The sequence below is a fragment of the Syngnathoides biaculeatus genome, chromosome 9, assembly GCF_019802595.1.
Source record: "Syngnathoides biaculeatus isolate LvHL_M chromosome 9, ASM1980259v1, whole genome shotgun sequence".
Classification (NCBI taxonomy): Eukaryota; Metazoa; Chordata; class Actinopteri; order Syngnathiformes; family Syngnathidae; genus Syngnathoides; species Syngnathoides biaculeatus.
The window spans coordinates 3898108-3918351 of record NC_084648.1 but is presented as its reverse complement, the minus strand read 5'-3'; the positions used below and the strand labels follow the sequence as shown (position 1 = coordinate 3918351).

Sequence of the window (20244 nt, the reverse complement as noted above, 5' to 3'; positions counted from 1 at the left end):
ACGCATTCATGTAAGTTAAATTTTTGGTATTTTTTTTGTAAAAATGTTTTAATGTTGACATTCTTTCGGACTTTCAGAAAGGGCATGAAAGTATACCGAGCATTTCCTCGATACCATGTTTGATGTTTCTTTGATTTAACTGAATGTTCTTTTGAGTCCAACTTTACTCTAACAGCGAAACTTGAAATAAGTGGAAATGATGTTGAAAAATGTGCGCAATGTGGAGTACCGGAACCAGAAGAAATGATTGGAAATTTTAACCGATTTCGAAAGTCCGATTACGGTTTCGGTTTAAAAAAAAAACCGATAACCGGTTATAACTGGTTAATTGTAACCGGTTGCGATCCCTAATGCACACCTACAGTTGTCCAGCCATCGACTTCAACCAGCCAGAAGTCAGGCTTTATGAACACAGTTCAATACATGAAGACGGACTCGTTAAAGGCAGAGATCGTGTGGACTTTAAAAGTGCACCCATTACAGTTACAAATCTTGTGAAAATAATTCGAAAGTGTTTGCAGTCATGTTCGCAGACAGTGACATTGCTAAAAACTACCACTGTGGGAAAAGGAAGACTTCGTACCTGGCTCCATTTGGCATCGCTGCCCACTTTTCATCTCTACTGCCTCAAAGCCAAAAAAGCCAGAATAGAGACTGACATATCAACGCTTATTGAGAAGGCTGACAGGCTGTGTGAGGAGGCAGAAGAAAAGAGGAATCTGAGGTTTATCACCGAGCCCAATGCACTCAGAGGTAGAGCAAAGGACTATAGACAATAGAGGAGGCACTGGGTAGGCTCAAGGAGCTGGAGTAGGGGTGCTGAAACAGACATCAGTATAAGACATTTGTGTATATAGTTGCAATTGTAGTTAGAATCTGTTTTTCTGTATACTGTTATGTGAAGACGTTGACAATGGTCATATCAATGAGAACTACCACAAGGGGCGACAGGTGATCACTGTCACAGGTACTGAGATACTGGAACATTTGGTGAACCAAGAACGGTTGATGGCACCATTGGGTGAGTCTTTTTTCCTTACTCTTGATTTCCCACGATGGCCCTAAATTTTTCGTGTCAGCCCTAAATTTTTTCCGTGTCAGCCCTAAATTTTTCGGGTCAGCCTCTAAGAATGCCCCTAAAAAGCCCTTAAATTGTTTGGGTCAGACTGAGTATGAACCCTGTTAAAAGATTGCTGGTCTCATATAAATCAGTTATTTGAAATTTTACCCACATACTTACACTGTGTAATGGAATAAGATTGCTGGGCTCCCAAAAAATTTAGCATTTTGTTGTTACTTTTGCACTCTTTTGCTTGTCTCATTTTTGATCAAATACTTCCACACACTTGTAGCATAGTATGGCTGTGTGCCGTACTGCAATAGGCAATGTGACACGTGTTGTGATGTAAACCCCGGTGGCCTGCTGCTGGACAGTGACACCAAGACACCCCGTTTTCTGACTCAACCATCCGGCCACAGTGGCTGCCGCCTTGTCGGTGGCCTGTCCACGCTCAGCGGCCGAGGCATGTGGTTCTTTCTGGGTGGCGATTGAGGCAGCTGGCTTGTGAATTGCGGTGAGGGCCGTCCAGGAATCACTGACTTTAGTCGTGGCGCCTGCTCTCGTGTGAGCTCACCCGGACTGAGAAAGGACTCAATCAGTTCATTAAGTGATTCCATTCATTATGTTCACTCAACAGATTCTTTCATAAATTGTTGGAAATGACAACAGTATTCCAAACCCGTCTCAAGGAGAAAAAAATATATATATTTTTTTTCTGTCTCTTAATGAAAAATTTGCCACCAAAAGGCTTGTGGCGTGGTACTTGTTTGCGGCCTGATTGTTAGGGACTACCCAGAAAGAAAAAGTAGTGTAAAGCAATAAAATGTATAAGGAGAAGAGGAATGAAGATTATCCAAAGTAAAATAGGATATGTAATATGTAAGTGCATGAATGAGTGAGGCAGAGGGGGACGAGTGAAGCTCCAGGGAGAAGCGATAGCAAAGGTGGAGGATTTCAAATGCTTGGGGTCAACAATACAGAGCAATGAAGAGTGTGCTAAGGAAGTGAAGAAAAGGGTCCAAGCGGGGTGGAACAGCCGGCGCAAGGTGTCTGGTGTTCTATGTGACAGAAGAGTCCCCGCTAGGAAGAAGGGCAAAGTTTACAAAACAGTGGTGAGGCCGGCCATGATGTACGGATTACAAACGGTGGCACTGAAGAGACGACAGGAAGAAGAACTGGAGGTATCCGAAATGAAGATGTTGAGGTTCTCGCTCGAAGTGAGCAGGTTGGATAGGATTAGAAATGAGCTCATTAGATGACAGCCAAAGTTGGATGTTTTGGAGACAAGGTTAGAGAGAGCAGACATAGACATAGGTTTGGACATGTCCAGAGGCGAGAGAGTGAGTATATTGGTAGAAGAGTGCTGAGGATGGAGCTGCCAGGCAAAAGACCAAGAGGAAGCCCAAAGAAAAGGTTGATGGATGTTGTGAGGGAGGACATGAGGACAGTGGGTGTTGGAGAGGAAGATGAACGAGATAGGTTTAGAGGGAAAAGATGACACACTGTGGCGACCCCAAACGGGACAAGCCGAAAGGAAAAGAAGAAGGAGAAAGCATTAAAATGTATGGCCGATATTGAACACTCTAAATTGCCCCTAGGTGTGATTGTTAACCAGTTCAGGGTGTACCCCACCTCCAGCCTGATGACAGCTGGGGCTCCAGCACTCCAGCACCCCTTTTGAGGATAAATGGCTCAGAAAATGGATGGATAGACTCCACATACTGTATTTGGGGAAGACCCGTGATAAAATTCCACACCCCCAATTTTTTTTGCCCATGGACAACAACAATGGTTGTAGAGTAGAAATTCCTTCAACTGATTGTCACGCAGTTGAGCTTCATTCCCACTCGATGCCCCAATGTCAGTTGCCCTATAATTCACTTGCAATAGGTTCAGTGTGTCGTCCACTTTTCGCCCCAAGTCAGGTGGCATTGGGCTTGAGTAACGCCTTGTTCAAGCGAACTCCTTCACAGCAAAGGAAGTTGAAATTGCCCTAGAGCAATGGGCCATCCAGTTTCCAAAGTCAGTCCTAAAAGGCTGAACGTCTGCTGTCCCAAAGCTACTTCTCTTTTTTCCATAGTTAGGCAAATTGATTGATTGATTTAGGAAGACAAAACAAATTTATTGGTGTGATTGTGAGGAAAATGAAGCGCCAGCTGCAGCCCATGCATGCAAATCTTTTTATTCCAAATGAACGCCCACCATGGACAATGTTGTACGAGGGGGAGTTAAATAGTAAGGAGCCCAATTTAGTTTAACCTACCAGTCATTGAATTTCTTTTTTGTTCATCCACTTTCTGTACTGCTTATCCTCACTAGTGTCATGGGCATGCTCGAGCCTATCGCAGTTGACTATGGTTGAGGGATGGAGTACATACACCTTGAACTAGTTGCCAGCCAATTGCAGAGCATAAAAAAAAATCCTGGAACTTTCAAGGTTTGTATTTTAAATATTTCTTGTAAAGTTTATTTTAATTAAAAAATATTTCAGTCGGTCTTCTCCCTGTCAACTTATTTGTCAGATGCCTGTCACAAGCAGAGAGCTGTGATTGAATTTCTTGCTTTGGATGGGGAACCACCATAAAATATTTTTCGAAGGTTTACAAAATCTGTATAGGGTTAGGATTATGTCATCAATGATGTTGCACTCAAAGCACTGGGACAGATTTCCCCAAGTGTTGTTAAATTGCTTCATTTTGGTTCATTTGTCTTTTTTGGGTTCTGTATGGGGAAGACTACAGAGTGGACAACTGCATTTACCACAGAAGTTAATCGCTAAGGAGGCTGACTGTTCAGAGTGCCATGGAAAGTTTAGTGGAAGGACAAAATATGGCAGGAGAAGATGCAGCAGCAAAAGAGATGACTGTGGACTTCAGCAATGATCAAACAAAGAAGATTCAAGAATCTAGCAGAGAGAGTAAAATGAGACCAGTTATAGCTTCAACAACAACCACCACATTCAAAGCATTTTTTAGGAGATGGGCTATAACTTTTGGGCTCCTCGGGTAAAGCTGCTTCTGAGCCTGAGCCAACGTCAGAAGTGTCTCAACTGGGCTAAGGAGAGGGCCTGAACCGTTAATCGGGGATCCAACATTCCTTTTTCGAAAGAGAGTATAAAGGCACTTCGGTTTCCTCTCACATCCCACAAACATGCAACATTAATTGGATACTCTAAATACCCCTAGGTGTGATTGTGAGTGCGGCTCTTTGTCTCGTTGTGCCCTGCGATTGGCTGGCAACCAGTTCAGGGTGTTCTCCGCCTCCTACCTATTGACCGCTGGGATGGGCTCCAGCACTTCTGCGACCCCTGTGAGGATAAGCGGCTTAGAAAATTGATGGATTAATAGTATTCATATAAACCCAGTGTTGATCACTGAATAACATGAAAAATATAGCAAGCTTGTGACATGGTGGAAGACTGGTTGTCATGTCTGTCACACAGTTCTAAGGAGTGGGGTTCAAATCCGGCCTCCCGTATATGGCGTTTGCATGTGTTTTCTCCAGATACTCCGGTTTCCTCCCACGTCCCTAAAACATGTTTGGTAGGTTAATTAAAAACTCTAAATTGCCTATAGGTGTGAATGTGAGTGAGAATGTTTTTTTTATATGTGCCCTGCGATTGGCTAGCAACCAGTTCAGGGTGTACCATGCCTCTCGCAGGGTGGAGCAGCTGTATACCAGACCAGACCGGTTCTGGGACCAAGGCTCAAATACCGGCCTCACCTATGTGGAGTTTGCATGTTCTCTCCTCGCCTGCCTCGGTTTTCTCCGGGCACTCTGGTTTCCTCCCACATCGCAAAGACATGGATTAATTAGGGACTCTGAATTGATGTTGGGTGGGATTGTGGCTGTTGTCTTTCTCCATGTGCCCTGCGAATGGCTGGCAACCAGTTCAGGGTGTAAAATGCCTACTGCCTGATAACAGCTGGGGCTCCAGCACTCCGGCAACCCCTGTGAGGATAAGCGGCTCAGAAAATGTATGGATGGAGAAAATTGCCTTCTTAAATAATATTTCTGAGGCACATAAGCCCAAGTTACACCTGTCAGTTTCATCTACCTTCTCGTGTTTCCTTGTTTTTTCTCATTTTTCTTGCCTGCTATCAAAATTCCCTTTGCACATACACACCACATGCACACAGCTTGATCCTGATGGTTTGATGTTTGCTGACTGAGTTGTGATAAGTAGCTTAGCTTGCAATTGTTGTGTTAACTTTGAGGGATACCTTAAATACCGTATAGGAAGGACATTTTAAGGTTGCACAGTTAGTATGAAGCGATCTGGGACTGTTAGGACTTAATAGGTGGCTTGAATTTGTTGACATATGGCTAAGGAGATTGATGAGACGTGTACGCCTCTGCCCCCTCCTCTGCTGTTCTATATATTTGCACGTGTTCCTTCATCCATTCTGTGCGACACAATTTCCCAGCCTTCTCGGGCTGGCTTCAGAAGGAAAATATGTACATAACCTGCGTGTCATATGAGAGCGATGCATTTAAGGTGTGCTCGCGCTTGAGCTCATCTCAACTAAGAGAGGAATGCATCAGTTCATCAAGAACTTCCATTCAGTAAGTTTACTGAAAAGACTTCTTTAATCAGTCGTTGGCAACAGACAGAACGTGACTTGAGAACCACGTACTGCACTGTAAAAAAAAAAAATCTGAATACTTCGTATGGAAACGTGTAGTTACACATTTAAATCTGGTGCTGGTGTTTAATATTTTCTCAAGGGTCTATCCATCTAGGCCTGGAGACTACTTGGCGATCTGATGCCAGCTCAAATCTCCTGGAGTGGAGACATCTCTGTGACGTCTCCTGGAGACTAGGTGGTTCGCCAGAGAGTCACAGTAAATTCAAAGAACTTGGACTTTTTATTTTCCATTTTGGAGACCTGTTGGAGACTTTGTCAAGTTGTCAGTAGATCTCTGAGTTGTCTTGGAGACTAATTCTGTCAGCGAATGAGGAGACGACAGTGCAAGGTCTAAGCGACATCTCAGAGATATTCGGGTGACCAAGGAGATTGAGGAAATTGAGGAGACATTGTGAGACGTAACCCTGGTGAGCAGACAATATTTTGATTTCCCGAGTTGTTACAATGTCTCTACCAGTTTGATCAGCCCATATTAATATAACACAATGAAACACGATAATTGTGATTATGGCAAAGCATGCTGGGAAATGCCTCCTGACCCAATTCCCTAACATGCGACAATAACTTTTCATATGGTGCGTTGACACAAACTACAGATCCCAGAAGATAGCGCAACATCACCGTACGGAACGATCGGCTACCTGCCATCATGTGGCATCTCCTTCTATATGCAGCTAGAATGCTGTGTTTGGTAGAACAGCACACAAAATATGTCAAGTATCCAGTTCTGAAAAAAATGGCAAAAAGCAACGAGCTTGAAAGTTTTGATACATAATATTAAGTTTTGAATAAAATTGTATTTATCTTCACCTATTTTGTGGCACACTTACATTTTGAATTTTTATATTTCTTCATTTCATTCATTTCTCACAAGGGTGATGATAAATCCAGTGTGGAGTTTACATGCTGTCTGCGTACCTGTGTGGATTTTCTCCAGGTACTCCTCAGTATTTCCTCTCACATCCCAAAAACATGAAGGGTAGGTTAATTGATGACTCTAAATTGTCCAGAAGTGTGAATGTGAGCGCAGATGGTAGTTTGTGTATTTGTGCCGTGCGATTGGCTGTCGATCAGTTTAGGATGTACCCCATGTCTTGCCCACAGATACCTGGGATATGCTCCACTATGCCTGCTACCCTAGCGGGGATAAGTGGTACAAAAAAATGAATGAATGAACAAGTGAGAGACTCATATCAATACATGAATAGTTTAGAACTCTGTCTACTGTCTGACAGATTGATTAAAATATCAATTCTGCAATTTTATTCTCATGCCTTAATATGTCTCACCATTCAGCAGTTGCAAAACTCACATAATAGAGCAGCACTTGACCACAAGCTCATTAATTTCCTCTCACTGGTTTCCCATTGATGCGAGTCCTTCTGACTGAGGCTCTAAGGAATCTCCACCCAGGGGAGATTTCAACAACAAACGCAACCAGCTACGACAGCAAGCCGCTTCTCTGAATGAATGACAGTGTTTTTCCAGCATTGTGTGCGTGGGTGTGAATGTGTGTGGCTAGTCGCAGATGAGTGATATTACAACAGAAGCCTCATAATGAAGACGAGGTATGAGCCGATTCAACTTCTTTGTGTTGTCTTCATATTGACAAGATAAGACCAAAATAAAGTAGGGGTGTCGTCAGATTTATAATGTAACCATCTAAAAAACAAAGTCATAAGCGTTTTTCACATGTGCAAACTCTACCTTCTTTGTTTTATTCAGTTTCTGTGGTGGAAACTGAGTCCTAAGACAGAAAATTTTGAGACCCCCTTCAATTTTTCACTCATTATGTTGCAGCCATTTAGTAAAATCATTTAAGTGCATTTTTTTCCTCAATAATGTACACACAATGCACCATATTGACAGAAAAAAACAAAACAAAATTGTTGACATTTTTGCTGATGAATCAAAGAATAAAAATCTCCCGCAGTAGCCATCATACCTTTGTGTAAAGAGCTTTTAAGTCTTGCTGGCCTCACTCTGTAGAAATCCCTTCCCTCTATGCACCAACCCTGGACTCATTCAAAACAGCCTCAAAAGCCACTTGTTTCCCCAGGCTTTTGGCCCATAGTTAGCCACCTTTATGTGTTGTTACTATGGGCAGTTTTTTGGGTTTTTTTTCGGGTGGGAAGGTGGTTCTGTTGTTGTCTAATCTGTAAAGAACCCGTAGATGCTTAATAAATGTAATTGATTATTATTGTTGTTATTATTGTTAAAAAAATATTCCCTTTGGAATTAATATGGAACTATAAAACTGTCACAGAACATAATGTGAAAAAACACACCACTTACAAACAAAATCCTTCATAGAAGACAGGTAGGTTGTCTACGTTGATTTGACTAAGCGTTTCTACAACATGAGGCTTTAGCGATGCTTTTTTACTACACTAAAAGCCCTCTTATTTAGGGAGAGGTACTTCCATCATCTATATTATATAGCAATACTTGGGAGGTTAATTCCATGCTGTTGTCTTGTTTGGTAAACTTGTTGTGAAGGCACACCTCTGGAGGTACAAGTGTGAAATGTAGGGTTGGGTGATTCATTGAAATTTAATGGTGATTTCGATTTTGGCTTCTAACGATCCATAAAAACTTTATAATTCGACAAAAGAATTCATGTGGTGTGGCGTGGCCTGTGTATTTAAGGTTCCGTCTTGGAAACGCAACATGAACGCACCCTGTGTAAGCAAGCATGTGATGCATGTTCTTCTGCCCTCACTGACTGTGCGTTTAGTTGTTTATTGACAGTCCATTTGGAGTTTACTGTAAAACTAAACGCCACCATCCATTTTCTTAGCCACTTATCCTCACCAGGGAATGCTCCAGCCTATCCTAAGCTGTCAACGGGCAGGAGGCAGAGTCCATCCTGAACTGGTTGCCAGCCAATCACAGGGAACATGGAAACAAGCAGTCGCTCTCACAATCACACGTACGAGAAATTTAGAGTGTCCAATTAATGTTGCATGTTTTTTGGGATGTGGGAGGAAACCGGAGAGCCCGGAGAAAACCCACACAGACATGGAGAGAACATGCAAACTTCACACAGTCAGGTCCGGGATTGAACCCGGGACCTCAGAACTGTGATGCCAATGCTTTCCATCTGACCCGCCATGTCGCCATCATTCAAAATAATCATGATTATTTTTTTCATAATTACCTATCCCTAGTGTAATTGATTTAGATTGTAAGAAGAAGAATTGGAACCAGTGATTATTTTTAATCGATCAAGTGGTTGAAAAAATATTTCTATCCCTTTATTAAAAAATAAACATTTTTTTCAAATTGTCAGGGCAGAAAGTTGCACAAACAAGTTGCTGCATGAACATTCAGCTTTTCATCTTTTTAAGACCACATATGTCCGCAAAACTGTCACGATAGATGATCATTTTGCAGTTTTTTTTAATGTTGTTGAAGTCATGAGAACGCCCGCCCTCAAGCTGCAAGTGTGGTCAGTCCACTGAATCCACTGGAGATGAGCCTTCACCTGTCAATCAAATATCTGTTGACTTTTGCAGTCGTGAACTGCTGTCTGCATAGTGTGTGGCACTGAAGTAATAAACACTTAACTTTCCAGTGTTTAGAATAATTGGGGACTAACTGTCACGGACGAGACTCGGGGGTGGACCCAAATGCACGACTCAGGTGAGAGGTAAGCAGTGCGGAATAAGCCTTTATTCGTTCCAATGTCGGTTACCAGGGTGTCAGTCCAAACAAGCAGCAAGATCAGTAACGGCAGGCTTACGGGGTAGGTCGGGAGACAGGCGTTGGTCGGTACATGGGAGGTAGACGTCAGGAGTACGGTAGTGCGGGAACGAGGCATGAGAGGCAACGATCTAGCAGAGTAATAGTCGTCCCCCGGTTCCTATATGTACTGGGTCTTAATCAAAGGTCATGAGGCGCAGGTGTGCACCTTCAGATTAGCTGGCCACGCCCAGCCCTGGCTGGAATCCAGGAGCATGACAGAACCCCCCCTCAACGGCCGGCTCTGGACGGCCCAGGAGCATCAGGGTGAGCCGCGTGAAAGTCCCTGATGAGGGAGCGGTCCACGACGAAGCGGGAGGGGATCCAAGAGCGCTCCTCCGGGCCATATCCCTCCCAGTCCACCAGGTACTGGACCCCCCTTCCTCTGCGACGAGAAGACAGCAACCGGCGCACAGTGTACACCAACCCACCGTCGACCATGCGAGGGGACGGGGGGGATTTGAGCGGAGGAGCCAACGACGATGTGCGATTCGGGCGAAGTCTGCTGACGTGGAACGTCGGGTGCACCCTCATCGAGACGGCGACCGGGTTAATAACTTTGGAAACCGGGAACGGGCCAACGAACCTGGGAGCAAGTTTGCGGGATTCCGTCCGCAGCGGGAGATCTTTGGTGGAGAGCCACACTCGCTGTCCCACTCTGAGCTCTGGTGCGGCCCTCCTCTTGCGGTCTGCTGCGGCCTTGTAGGCGCTGCTCATGCGCAGCAGTGTCCTCCGAGCTGCTTCCCAGGTCCGTTTGCAGCGTCGCACCACGGCCAGGGCTGACGGAACTGTGGATTCTGTGACCAGTGGAGGAAACAGGGACGGAGGATACCCATGCACGACATGGAGTGGAGCCATACCTGTTGAAGCGGAAGGTAGAGAATTGTGGGCATACTCCACCCACTTGATGTGCTGGCTCCACGTGCTCTGGTCTCTGGATGCCAGACATCGAAGACCGGTCTCTAATTCCTGGTTAATCCTCTCAGTCTGGCCGTTAGACTCTGGGTGATGACCCGATGTCCGACTTGCTGAAGCGCCGATGAGGTTGCAGAACTCCTTCCAGAAACGGGCGCTGAATTGCGGACCCCTGTCCGAAACGATGTCCTGGGGTAGGCCGTGGTAACGGACGACCTCGTCTAATACCAACTGGGCTGTCTGCTTGGCCGACGGGATCTTCGGAAGCGGCACGAAGTGGACCATTTTGGAAAAACGGTCCACTATGGACAGCACCACTGTGTTCCCTTGAGAAGGCGGCAGGCCGGTGACGAAGTCCAGCGCGATGTGTGACCACGGACGAAAGGGGATGGACAGGGGTTGCAACTCACCAACAGGCCGTAGGCGGGAAGTCTTATTGGCAGCACACACCGGGCAGGCGTTGACGAACTCCCTTACGTCCTTGCTGAGGTTAGGCCACCAGAACCTTTGTTCGACCACTGAACGTGTCTTCGCCATACCCGGGTGGCAGACCGTCTTGTTGGTATGGACCCAGTTGATGACGTCTCCCCGCAGAGATGGGATGACGAACAGGCGGCCCGACGGACAATCCGCGGGTGACGGTGTCTCTCCCAGAGCCTCCTTCACCCACGACTCGATCGCCCAGGTGAAACCGGCCACGAAGCACCTCGCTGGCAGGATAGTAGCGGCGTCTGAATCCGTGCGCCCTCCCTCGTGGATCTGCGAGAGTGCATCCGGCTTGCCGTATTTGGAGCCTGGGCGGAAACACACCTTAAAGTGGAAGCGGGTGAAAAATAGGGCCCACCTGGCCTGACGGGCGTTCAACCTCTTCGCCGACTTCAGGTATTCAAGGTTCTTATGGTCCGTGAAGACAACGAACGGTACTTGCAAGCCCTCCAGCCAGTGCCGCCACTCCTCCAACGCGCTCTTGACCGCCAGCAGTTCCCTATCTCCCACGTCGTAGTTCCTCTCTGCCGGGGTCAACTTTCTAGACAGGAACGCGCACGGGTGGATCCTTCCATCCCTGGGACTCCTCTGCGACAAGACTGCTCCGATTCCTGAATTTGATGCATCCACCTCCACCACAAACTGGTTATCTGGGTCCGGAATAATGAGAACGGGCGCAGTAGTGAAACTTGCCTTGAGCCTGCTGAAGGCCTCCTGGCAGGTCCCGGACCAGTCGAAGAGGGTATGTGGCGAGGTGAGCGAATGCAGAGGAGCGGCCACGGAGCTGAAGTTCCTTATGAATTTCCTATAGAAATTGGCAAATCCCAGAAACCTCTGTATGTCCCTCCTGTTGGTGGGGGTAGGCCACCGCAGCACCGCGTCGACCTTCCCGGGATCCATCCGTATCTCTCCCTCAGCCAGGACGAAGCCCAGGAAGGACACGGATGCCCGATGGAACTCACACTTCTCCATATTCACGTATAATTGGTGCTGCTGCAGACGCCGGAGCACCTCTCTGACTTGTTGAATGTGAGAGGTTAGGTCTGCTGAAAAGATGAGAATATCATCCAGATAAACAAAGACAGATCTGTTCAGGAACTCCCGAAGCACGTCGTTGATGAAGTTCTGAAAAACGGCCGGAGCGTTAGTCAGTCCGAAGGGCATCACCAGATACTCATAGTGCCCTGTGGGGGTGTTGAATGCCGTCTTCCACTCATCCCCTTCCCGAATCCGCACCAGGTGGTAAGCGCTGCGCAGGTCGAGCTTGGTGAAGATCCGGGCTCCCTGGAGGAGTTCGAATGCTGTAGAGATAAGCAGCAAAGGGTACCTGTTCTTGACTGTGATGTCGTTCAGGCCTCGGTAGTCGATGCAGGGTCGCAGCGTGGAGTCCTTCTTCTTGACAAAAAAAAAAACCCGCACCGGCTGGTGAGGATGAGGGGCGAATGAGTCCGGCTGCCAGCGAGTCCTCGATGTAGCCCCTCATGGCTTGATGCTCTGGTCCGGTTAAAGAGAACAGTTTCCCTCTGGGAGGAGAGGTGCCTGGCAGGAGTTCAATCGCGCAGTCGTATGACCGATGTGGCGGCAGAGACTTTGCTTTAGATTCAGAGAAGACCTCCCGTAGGTCATGGTAGCAGGAGGGCACTGCGGTCAGGTCCAGGGCGGTACTAGATTCTGTTAGCCAAACCGGCGCAACTTGAATACCCCTGTCTCTCCGGACAGCGACACAGCGACTGAGACAGTCCTCTCCCCAAGTCTTGATCTGACCCGTGGTCCAATCTATGTGCGGATTATGTTCTTTGAGCCACGGGCTGCCCAAGATGATGTCGCTACTACGTGCGTCGAAGACATGAAAGCTAATACGCTCCGAGTGAGCGTCCGGAAAGCTCATACGTAGCGTCTGAGTGCGATGTGTAACCCGACAAAGGAACTTGCCGTTGGCGGCATAGGCGTGACGAAACCGTTGCGTGGGAAAGGTTGCTGCCCCCAGCTCCTCGACCACGCGGGGATTTATCAGATTTGCTTCCGACCCAGAATCAATGAAAGCTGTCACAGAGCATGAACGGGAGTCCGTTCCCAAGGTGAGGTGAAGAAGGGACCTCCCTGACCCCGTCGCGGTGTACCGCACACTCACCGGAGTACCGATCCTGATGTCAGAATGCCCTGGTCGAGTCGGGCAACGGGCGATCAAGTGTCCCAAACGCCTGCAGTAAAAACAGCGTCCCTCTCGTCGCCGACGTAAGCGCTCCTCCGCTGAGCTGCCAAGCCCCTCCACTTGCATGGCTTCCGGTGAAGCTGACAACACGGGTGGCCGGGAAGCGGAAACAACCGGACTGCGACTCTCCCTCTCCTCCTCCCTCAGGCCCTCCATCTGTCTCTGCACGGTGAGGCGCTGGTCCACCTTGAGGGCCAATGCGATGAGGGAGTTAAGCGAAGGCGGAAGATCCATGGCCACGAGGTGACCACGGATCTGGGGACAGTCCCTCGTAAAACGCGTCATGGAGGGCTTCCTCATTCCAGCGGCTCTCGGCAGCCCGAATCCGGAACTCGATGGCGTAGTCGGACACGCGGCGACGCCCCTGGCGAATTGTCATGAGTGACGACGCTGCCTGGCGTTCCGGAGCCGCATACTGGAACACCTGGGTGAGCGCGCAGACGAAGCTCGCCCATGAGCGACAGGTCTCCGAGTTACGGCTCCACTCGGCGGTGGCCCATGCCTCCGCCCTCCCTGTCATGTGGGAAATCACGAAGGCGATCCGGGAGCGCTCTGTGGGAAAAGCGGGAGCTTGCAGCTCAAAGTGGAGATCGCACTGCGCCAGGAAGGGCTTGACGTTACCGGAGTCGCCTGAGAACCGCTCTGGTCGAGAGAGCGGAGTGATGGTGGCACGGGGAGGCACAAGAGCGGCCGCGCTAGCTTGGGAGGCTAGCCACGGTTGCAGCTGGGTGCAGAGCTCCTGGATCTGGTGAGTCATACCCTGGAGAGCAGCCTCTTGCTCACCCAGGCGTTTGCCCTGCACTTGCAGCGCACGGCGAATGGCTTCAGAGTCGGCTGGGTCCATGTTCTTGGCTAGATCGTTCTGTCACGGACGAGACTCGGGGGTGGACCCAAATGCACGACTCAGGTGAGAGGTAAGCAGTGCGGAATAAGCCTTTATTCGTTCCAATGTCGGTTACCAGGGAGTCAGTCCAAACAAGCAGCAAGATCAGTAACGGCAGGCTTACGGGGTAGGTCGGGAGACAGGCGTTGGTCGGTACACGGGAGGTAGACGTCAGGAGTACGGTAGTGCGGGAACGAGGCATGAGAGGCAACGATCTAGCAGAGTAATAGTCGTCCCCCGGTTCCTATATGTACTGGGTCTTAATCAAAGGTCATGAGGCGCAGGTGTGCACCTTCAGATTAGCTGGCCACGCCCAGCCCTGGCTGGAATCCAGGAGCATGACACTAACGTGCACAATAACTCAGCCCAATGTGCCAACATTTTATATGATGTTGCTGCAGTCAAGCAACTTATTTATTTAGCTTCTTAGCTTTCAGCTAGCGAACAGAATAAACAATTTACCTACCGGTACCCTTATGTGTGTGTTAATTGGTGACTGGCAGATATAAGAACTCCGAGCAAAGTGCTCATGTTTTAAATGATGTCACAGTAGTGGAACAGTCTGTTTAGCTTCTTAGTTCACTAACTCGATAGCTCACAGGCTGATTAAATTATAAACAGTTTACCTTCCCTTAAGTGCATCTGTCGTGCGTTGGAACAAGACTGTGGCGTATTGGATAGAGCGAACGCCGGACGCTTTCCACAAGCCCACTATGGGCTAATGATATCAATCCAAGCTGCTTATGGATGCAAGGGTCATGGGAGAGCTGGAGCCCATCCCAGATAACTTCAGGCAAGCTACACCATGAATTGGTCACCAGTCAGTCTCAGGGAACATAGCGAGATCATCACTGACGGGAATCGATCCCACGTTGCCCGCAATAAAGGGAGGTGTGGGTGGCTACAGCTCAGTAGCTATATTGTCTTTTGACTGAAGGGTAGGTGGTTCGAGTCCCATCTCCAACGGTTCACATGTCAATGTTCCTTGGGCAACCCACTGAACACTAGTTTGCTCCCAGTGGGCAAGGCAGCAGTCATCTGTTGGTGGGTCAAACTTTGGGCACTGTGATAGCTTAGAGTAACCACTACATAAGTGAAGTCCTCAAGCAAAAAAAATCCTTCAATGAAAATGTTTTTTTGCTTGGAATGACGATTTTCCCATTTGCGCTGCCTGACATTTTTGCTCATGCTTCAATTTCTGCGTTGCAGCTGCCTAACTTTGTTCGTTTTCTTTCTCAAACATCTCGGGTGGGCAGGCGTTATGAGGAATGCGTTTGGCTTTTGGCGTTGGCTAATCCGTTTTGAGTCACAGCTAATGCCCCCTGATGTGATTTTTTTTTTCACGTCACGTCACATTGAACAGAGGCAACGACAACAATGCAAGATTCAATTTTCGATCACCTTATGGAAGTGTAAGTATCATATATGTTGTCAATGCTGTACTAGGAAGTACTGATATTGGAACATTATCCAAGTGACATGTTAAAAATGCACGGTCACAGTTTATCAACAATTTATCAACTAATGACCATTAACTATTATTGCTAACGTTAGCTATCATACTGAGTCATCTGTACTGTACACTATATGCCCAGTGGCCACATTCTTTTTCATTTATGATGACTTGAGAATTACATTACTGAATTAAATTAAACACTTGTAGCTAGTCCATCTTAAATCTGGAATTAACGTAAAAAAATAAGCACTAATCCTAAATAGCTTGTAGGATTTATTGCAAGAGCTTGATTATATATAATATCTTCTTTTAAAGTGAGCCAGTCTTTCTTACCGGGTGTTGACAAAAAGAAAATAATTAGATAGACACTTTTCCTTTCTATATTAGGGTTTATTTCAATGTTATATTTGTATTTATATCAAATGTCTCCCCTCTAAATGAATTAGTTTTGAAGGTAATGTATTACAGAGTACAGTATCTATCTCTATGTATAATGTAGACTGTATCTGTGTGTGTTTATATTTGTAAATGATTACTATTAGAAACATTAAGAGTAATATGTCGTGGTTAAATGGCAAACATAAATTGGTATTGAAATGGATAATTCCCAAGTCTGCACCGTAGTCTCCTGTAACCTCTGCCTTGGAGTAGCTTCCAGTGCAGTTTTCTCCAGTTAGCTTCTTCTGGTGTGAGAACTAGCAAACAGTGCACTAAGTGTTTTAAAAAAATTTTCACGACTTTTCCCGGCTTCAAGCCTCAGTTTGCTTGAACAGTTTTCATTGGTCTAATGTAATTAACCTTCCTGTCTTTCAGCCAATGAAGCACCTTCTCCAGATCACAGCGCTGATGCTGACCCAGCTGATGGGGGTGCTGGTGTCAGACATGCCTTGTCCCCTGTACGACCATAAATTTCATGTCAGGATTAATAAATTCTATCAACTCGACTTTGTTTGAACAGGAACTCTCACTCGATTTTATGCGACGACTGAGTGGAGTGAATATGAAATGTGAAAATTGTAGGATTGGAAAACGTGATATTTTTCACAAGGCATTTGTGTACATGATGCAAAATTAAGTTTCAAAGTAGAGATTTCAAGAGAAGAAAATAATTTTTCCAGAGCTAATTTGATGATCATTCAGTACCTGTTTTCATACGACAACTGATGCTAACGCAATGTAGCAAGTTATAGATTTTATGTTAAAATTACTCAAGGCTCTGTGTATTTCCTTGTCTGACTTCATGTCTGAATTGTCATATTCCGTCCAGCGTGACATGAACTTGAAGTGTACGGGTTTGAAAATAGACTTGTCATGAAAGACTGTTTATGCATTGCATAACTTTTATATTTTGTAATTAAATATAAATATTAAAAAACAATGTATTGTTACTGTATCTTTACATTTATGGTCATACATATGGTCAGTCTGCATTTAGAAGTTGCTGGGGTTCCTGTCCACTCAACCAATTTATCACTTCGGGGACACTAATTGAATCTTCATCTGCAGCAGTTGCATTTGGGGATTAAATTTTGAGACTGTAGGACACATTAAGAAAAATAATATTGGCGGTCTTAGTTAACCAAGATTCATCCATGCCTTCGAGTTGTTTGATGAATAGAGCAATTGTCTGATGCAGTGACCATTGTACAAATGGCACCGAGATTTCAAGAAAATTAGGGAGTTTAAAGTGACAAGTGTTGCGATAATCTGACAATCTCAATGGTGCAAATGGTGCTCCTTAAGAACAACAGTGGCCATTATTTGTCAACAAAAGATATGCACGTAGTGAGTGCACGATGTGACAACAATATCAAAACAAAGCAAGTTACAATGGAATTGTAAGTTTACTTTTTAACACGTTAAGAACAAGAGGGGCGAAGCTGTTGGAATATCTACCGTTTTTAGTTTGTGAACTGGTCACTAGCCAGTCAGAGGGCACATAAAAACAATAATTCGTGCACACATTCACACCTATGGGCAATTTAGAGTCCTCAATCAACCTTCCATGCATCAAAACTTTTATTTTAATTGATAGAAACAAGGCCAAATTTCACAGTCCTTGAGACAAAGTCACCATTAACTCAATATGACATGTTTTTAGGTGGGTGGTGTGCTGTGAGGTGTTTGTTTTTACGTAAACTATTTAGCTGTTACATCCTGCTTTACAGTTTCTCAGTCCTGTGATTTGATGGCGAGCTGTCTGCAGTGTACCTTGCCTCTCATTCAAAGTCATCAGTGATGGGCTGCAGTAAACGATTCTCTTTTATTTCCTGCCAGAATATTTGTTTTCAATAAAGAATCACATTAACAGTATAAGGCAAGTAGATTACTTCAGTCGGTGATGAGTCAAAATAGCAGGAAGCCTCCTTTTCACAGAAAAATTACAGCATATGTGATGCTTTCCCATCAACTTTGTGTTACTCTATATTTGCCAGTGCTCAAATATTTGGAAAAATAGTGGAAGACAGAGAGGGAGGGAATGATGAGTGTCCACAACAGATACTGACCCCTCATACTCCCACCCCATCTCCCCAAGCCTTATGTGCCTATTTATAGGGTAAAATTACGCTATGGAAAAATATGACAAAGCTGCATTCCATAAATACACTGGGAATGGTGGAAAAGAGCAAACGGTTTAGTCTCTGAAGGCCAGAGTGGACATTCTCAGGCTTGGATTTGGAGTACAGATGGATCGCTCCATAGGTGCATCTTTGTTTAATTTGGATCGATGCATGGTCATTAGTTATGTTTATACATTCAGTATTGCAAGTACATTTTTGCAACAATTAACAAGGGGTGAAAGGGAAAGTCTGTCCATTGTTATTTGTACAGGGTATATTTCAAATAGTTTTAGAATTGTTGGTGGGTGAATTGTGTTAATTAATGTTTTGTAGTTCTTTGCTCAGAGTGTGTTGTGAGTTTCATTGTCAAGGAGCAAGTCTAGATTCTTAAATCATGATTAGGCGTACTTGAACGTAACCAATAAAATGCAATCCAAAATGTTCGTTTTCCATCAGCCTACTGCATACACAGAATAGTGACAATTTTAACCATTTCCACGTGTTGGAATATATTTTCAACTACATTTATTTGAGTTGACAGTATTCACAAGGCTCTATCATTGCTAAATACAAGTTAGGTACATTGAAGCTTTGAAAGGACTGTTTGTCAACTTTGTGCTTGAGGCTCCATGACCACTCTTTGCCATTCGAGGGCCGAAGTCAGGGATACAGGTGCACTTCAGGGATCATTTCTAGGCTTTACTCAATCACGGTTTTTGGGGCCGATCACCGATTAGCAACTTAAAAAAAACAATCACCAATCTATGACGCCATTGATCAGCTCAGCGAATCATGACATGATAGCTGATCGGCTCGTCTGCTTGAAATACTAAATATCAGCCAATACTGATCAAACCGTTTAGGTCAGTGTAAAACTTACTAATTTCCCATTTTCTCTACATTTCAACAATGAGTAGAAAGACTCTGGCTGTGGTTTTCACCATTGACCCACTTAGATTGTCTCAGTGAATTGCCCAACACAGAGTTTTCATTCAGTCATTAATTAATTAAGTAATTAATTCATCATCTTGGAGCCAACCCAGTTATTTTTGTGCGAAAGGCAGGGTACACCCTAAACTGGTCGTCAGCGAATCGCAGTGCTCATGGACTCAAACAACCATTCAAACCCACATTCACATCTATGGGCAATTTAGAGTTATCAATTAATGCATGTTTTTGTGATGTGGGAGGAAAGCGGAGTGCCCGACGAAAACCAACATAGGCACGGGAGAACATGCAAACTCCACATAGGTGAGGCCAGGATTTCAACCCCGATCCTCAGAAATGCCGGGTAGATGTGCTAACCAGTCGGTCACTGTGTCCCCACAAAAAGTTTTCAAAATAATAAAACTGGATTTTGATTTTGTTGGACGATGACTATTAAGTAACAGTACGAGGAGTAATGATTCTCATTGACAATCTCTCGTTAACGTGAATAGTGAATTGAGATTTAGATTGTTTGTCTGAACTCTAGGTTGATGGTATTAAAAATTGAAACAGTAAGACCAAATGCTTGAAACTTTATCAGCCCCAGCTTGCATCTCTGAGTGGTTGCAGTTGTGCTTACGGTGTGACGAAACATGACAGAAGCCACCTGAGATGACAGTATCCTTTTATATTTTTTCTTTTTAAACCAACAAAGACAACCAGGGCAGCATTGTGGTTAGCTTCTGTTTTCATAGGACAGCAGATGGAAAATGAAGATAATTACCAATGGAAAGTGACGCAACAAGTCAAATCTTTATAGTCATCTTCATGATGACTACTACCGAAAATGGACACCAGTACAGTGTTTGATATTAGTTAAATATATATCAGGGTGTAGCCCACATCTTCCCGGAAGCTAGCTGAGATAGGGTCCAGAACGCCTGCGACCCTAGTGAGGATAAGTGGTACAGAAAATGGATGGATCGATGGATGGATCAATCATAGCTGGGCTGCTGTAATTCTGCAATTAGAGGGACCCAAAGTTTTTCTTAAATAAATAGAGAATAACAAAAGAAATCTATAGGGTGTTGACCATCTGAAAAATCATTTGCTTGCTGCTGTTTGCATTTTCTAATTTGTAAAAAGTACATAGGTTGCTGATATTTTTGTATTTGAAATGGAAATATGGTAATAAACATGGTTATACAGGTCACTATAACCCTGATGTAACCTCCTTTAATTGTGCATAATTGATGATGTTTAGCAGTTTATGCTGTTGGTAAGCAGAATGTCTTCCTGTTTTCTGTGTGGAGGAAAATAAGTCTGTTTTCTGTTGCATTTTGATTCACGG

General features: G+C 45.2%; 1 protein-coding gene across 3 annotated transcripts in view; it reads left to right on the top strand.

The window, feature by feature from the left end:
- cnnm2b (cyclin and CBS domain divalent metal cation transport mediator 2b) overlaps window positions 1-20244 on the top strand; it is a 67822-nt gene that overhangs the window by 20376 nt on the left and 27202 nt on the right. The window contains exon 2 of one of the 3 annotated variants that reach the window (XM_061829904.1): window positions 16219-16712. The exons of the other annotated variants lie outside the window; for them this stretch is intronic. Coding sequence (XP_061685888.1) covers window positions 16219-16313 — 95 coding nt within the window. The 3' untranslated portion in view covers window positions 16314-16712. Of the gene's footprint in view, window positions 1-16218; window positions 16713-20244 lie in introns of those variants that run through there. 3 annotated transcript variants of the gene reach the window in all.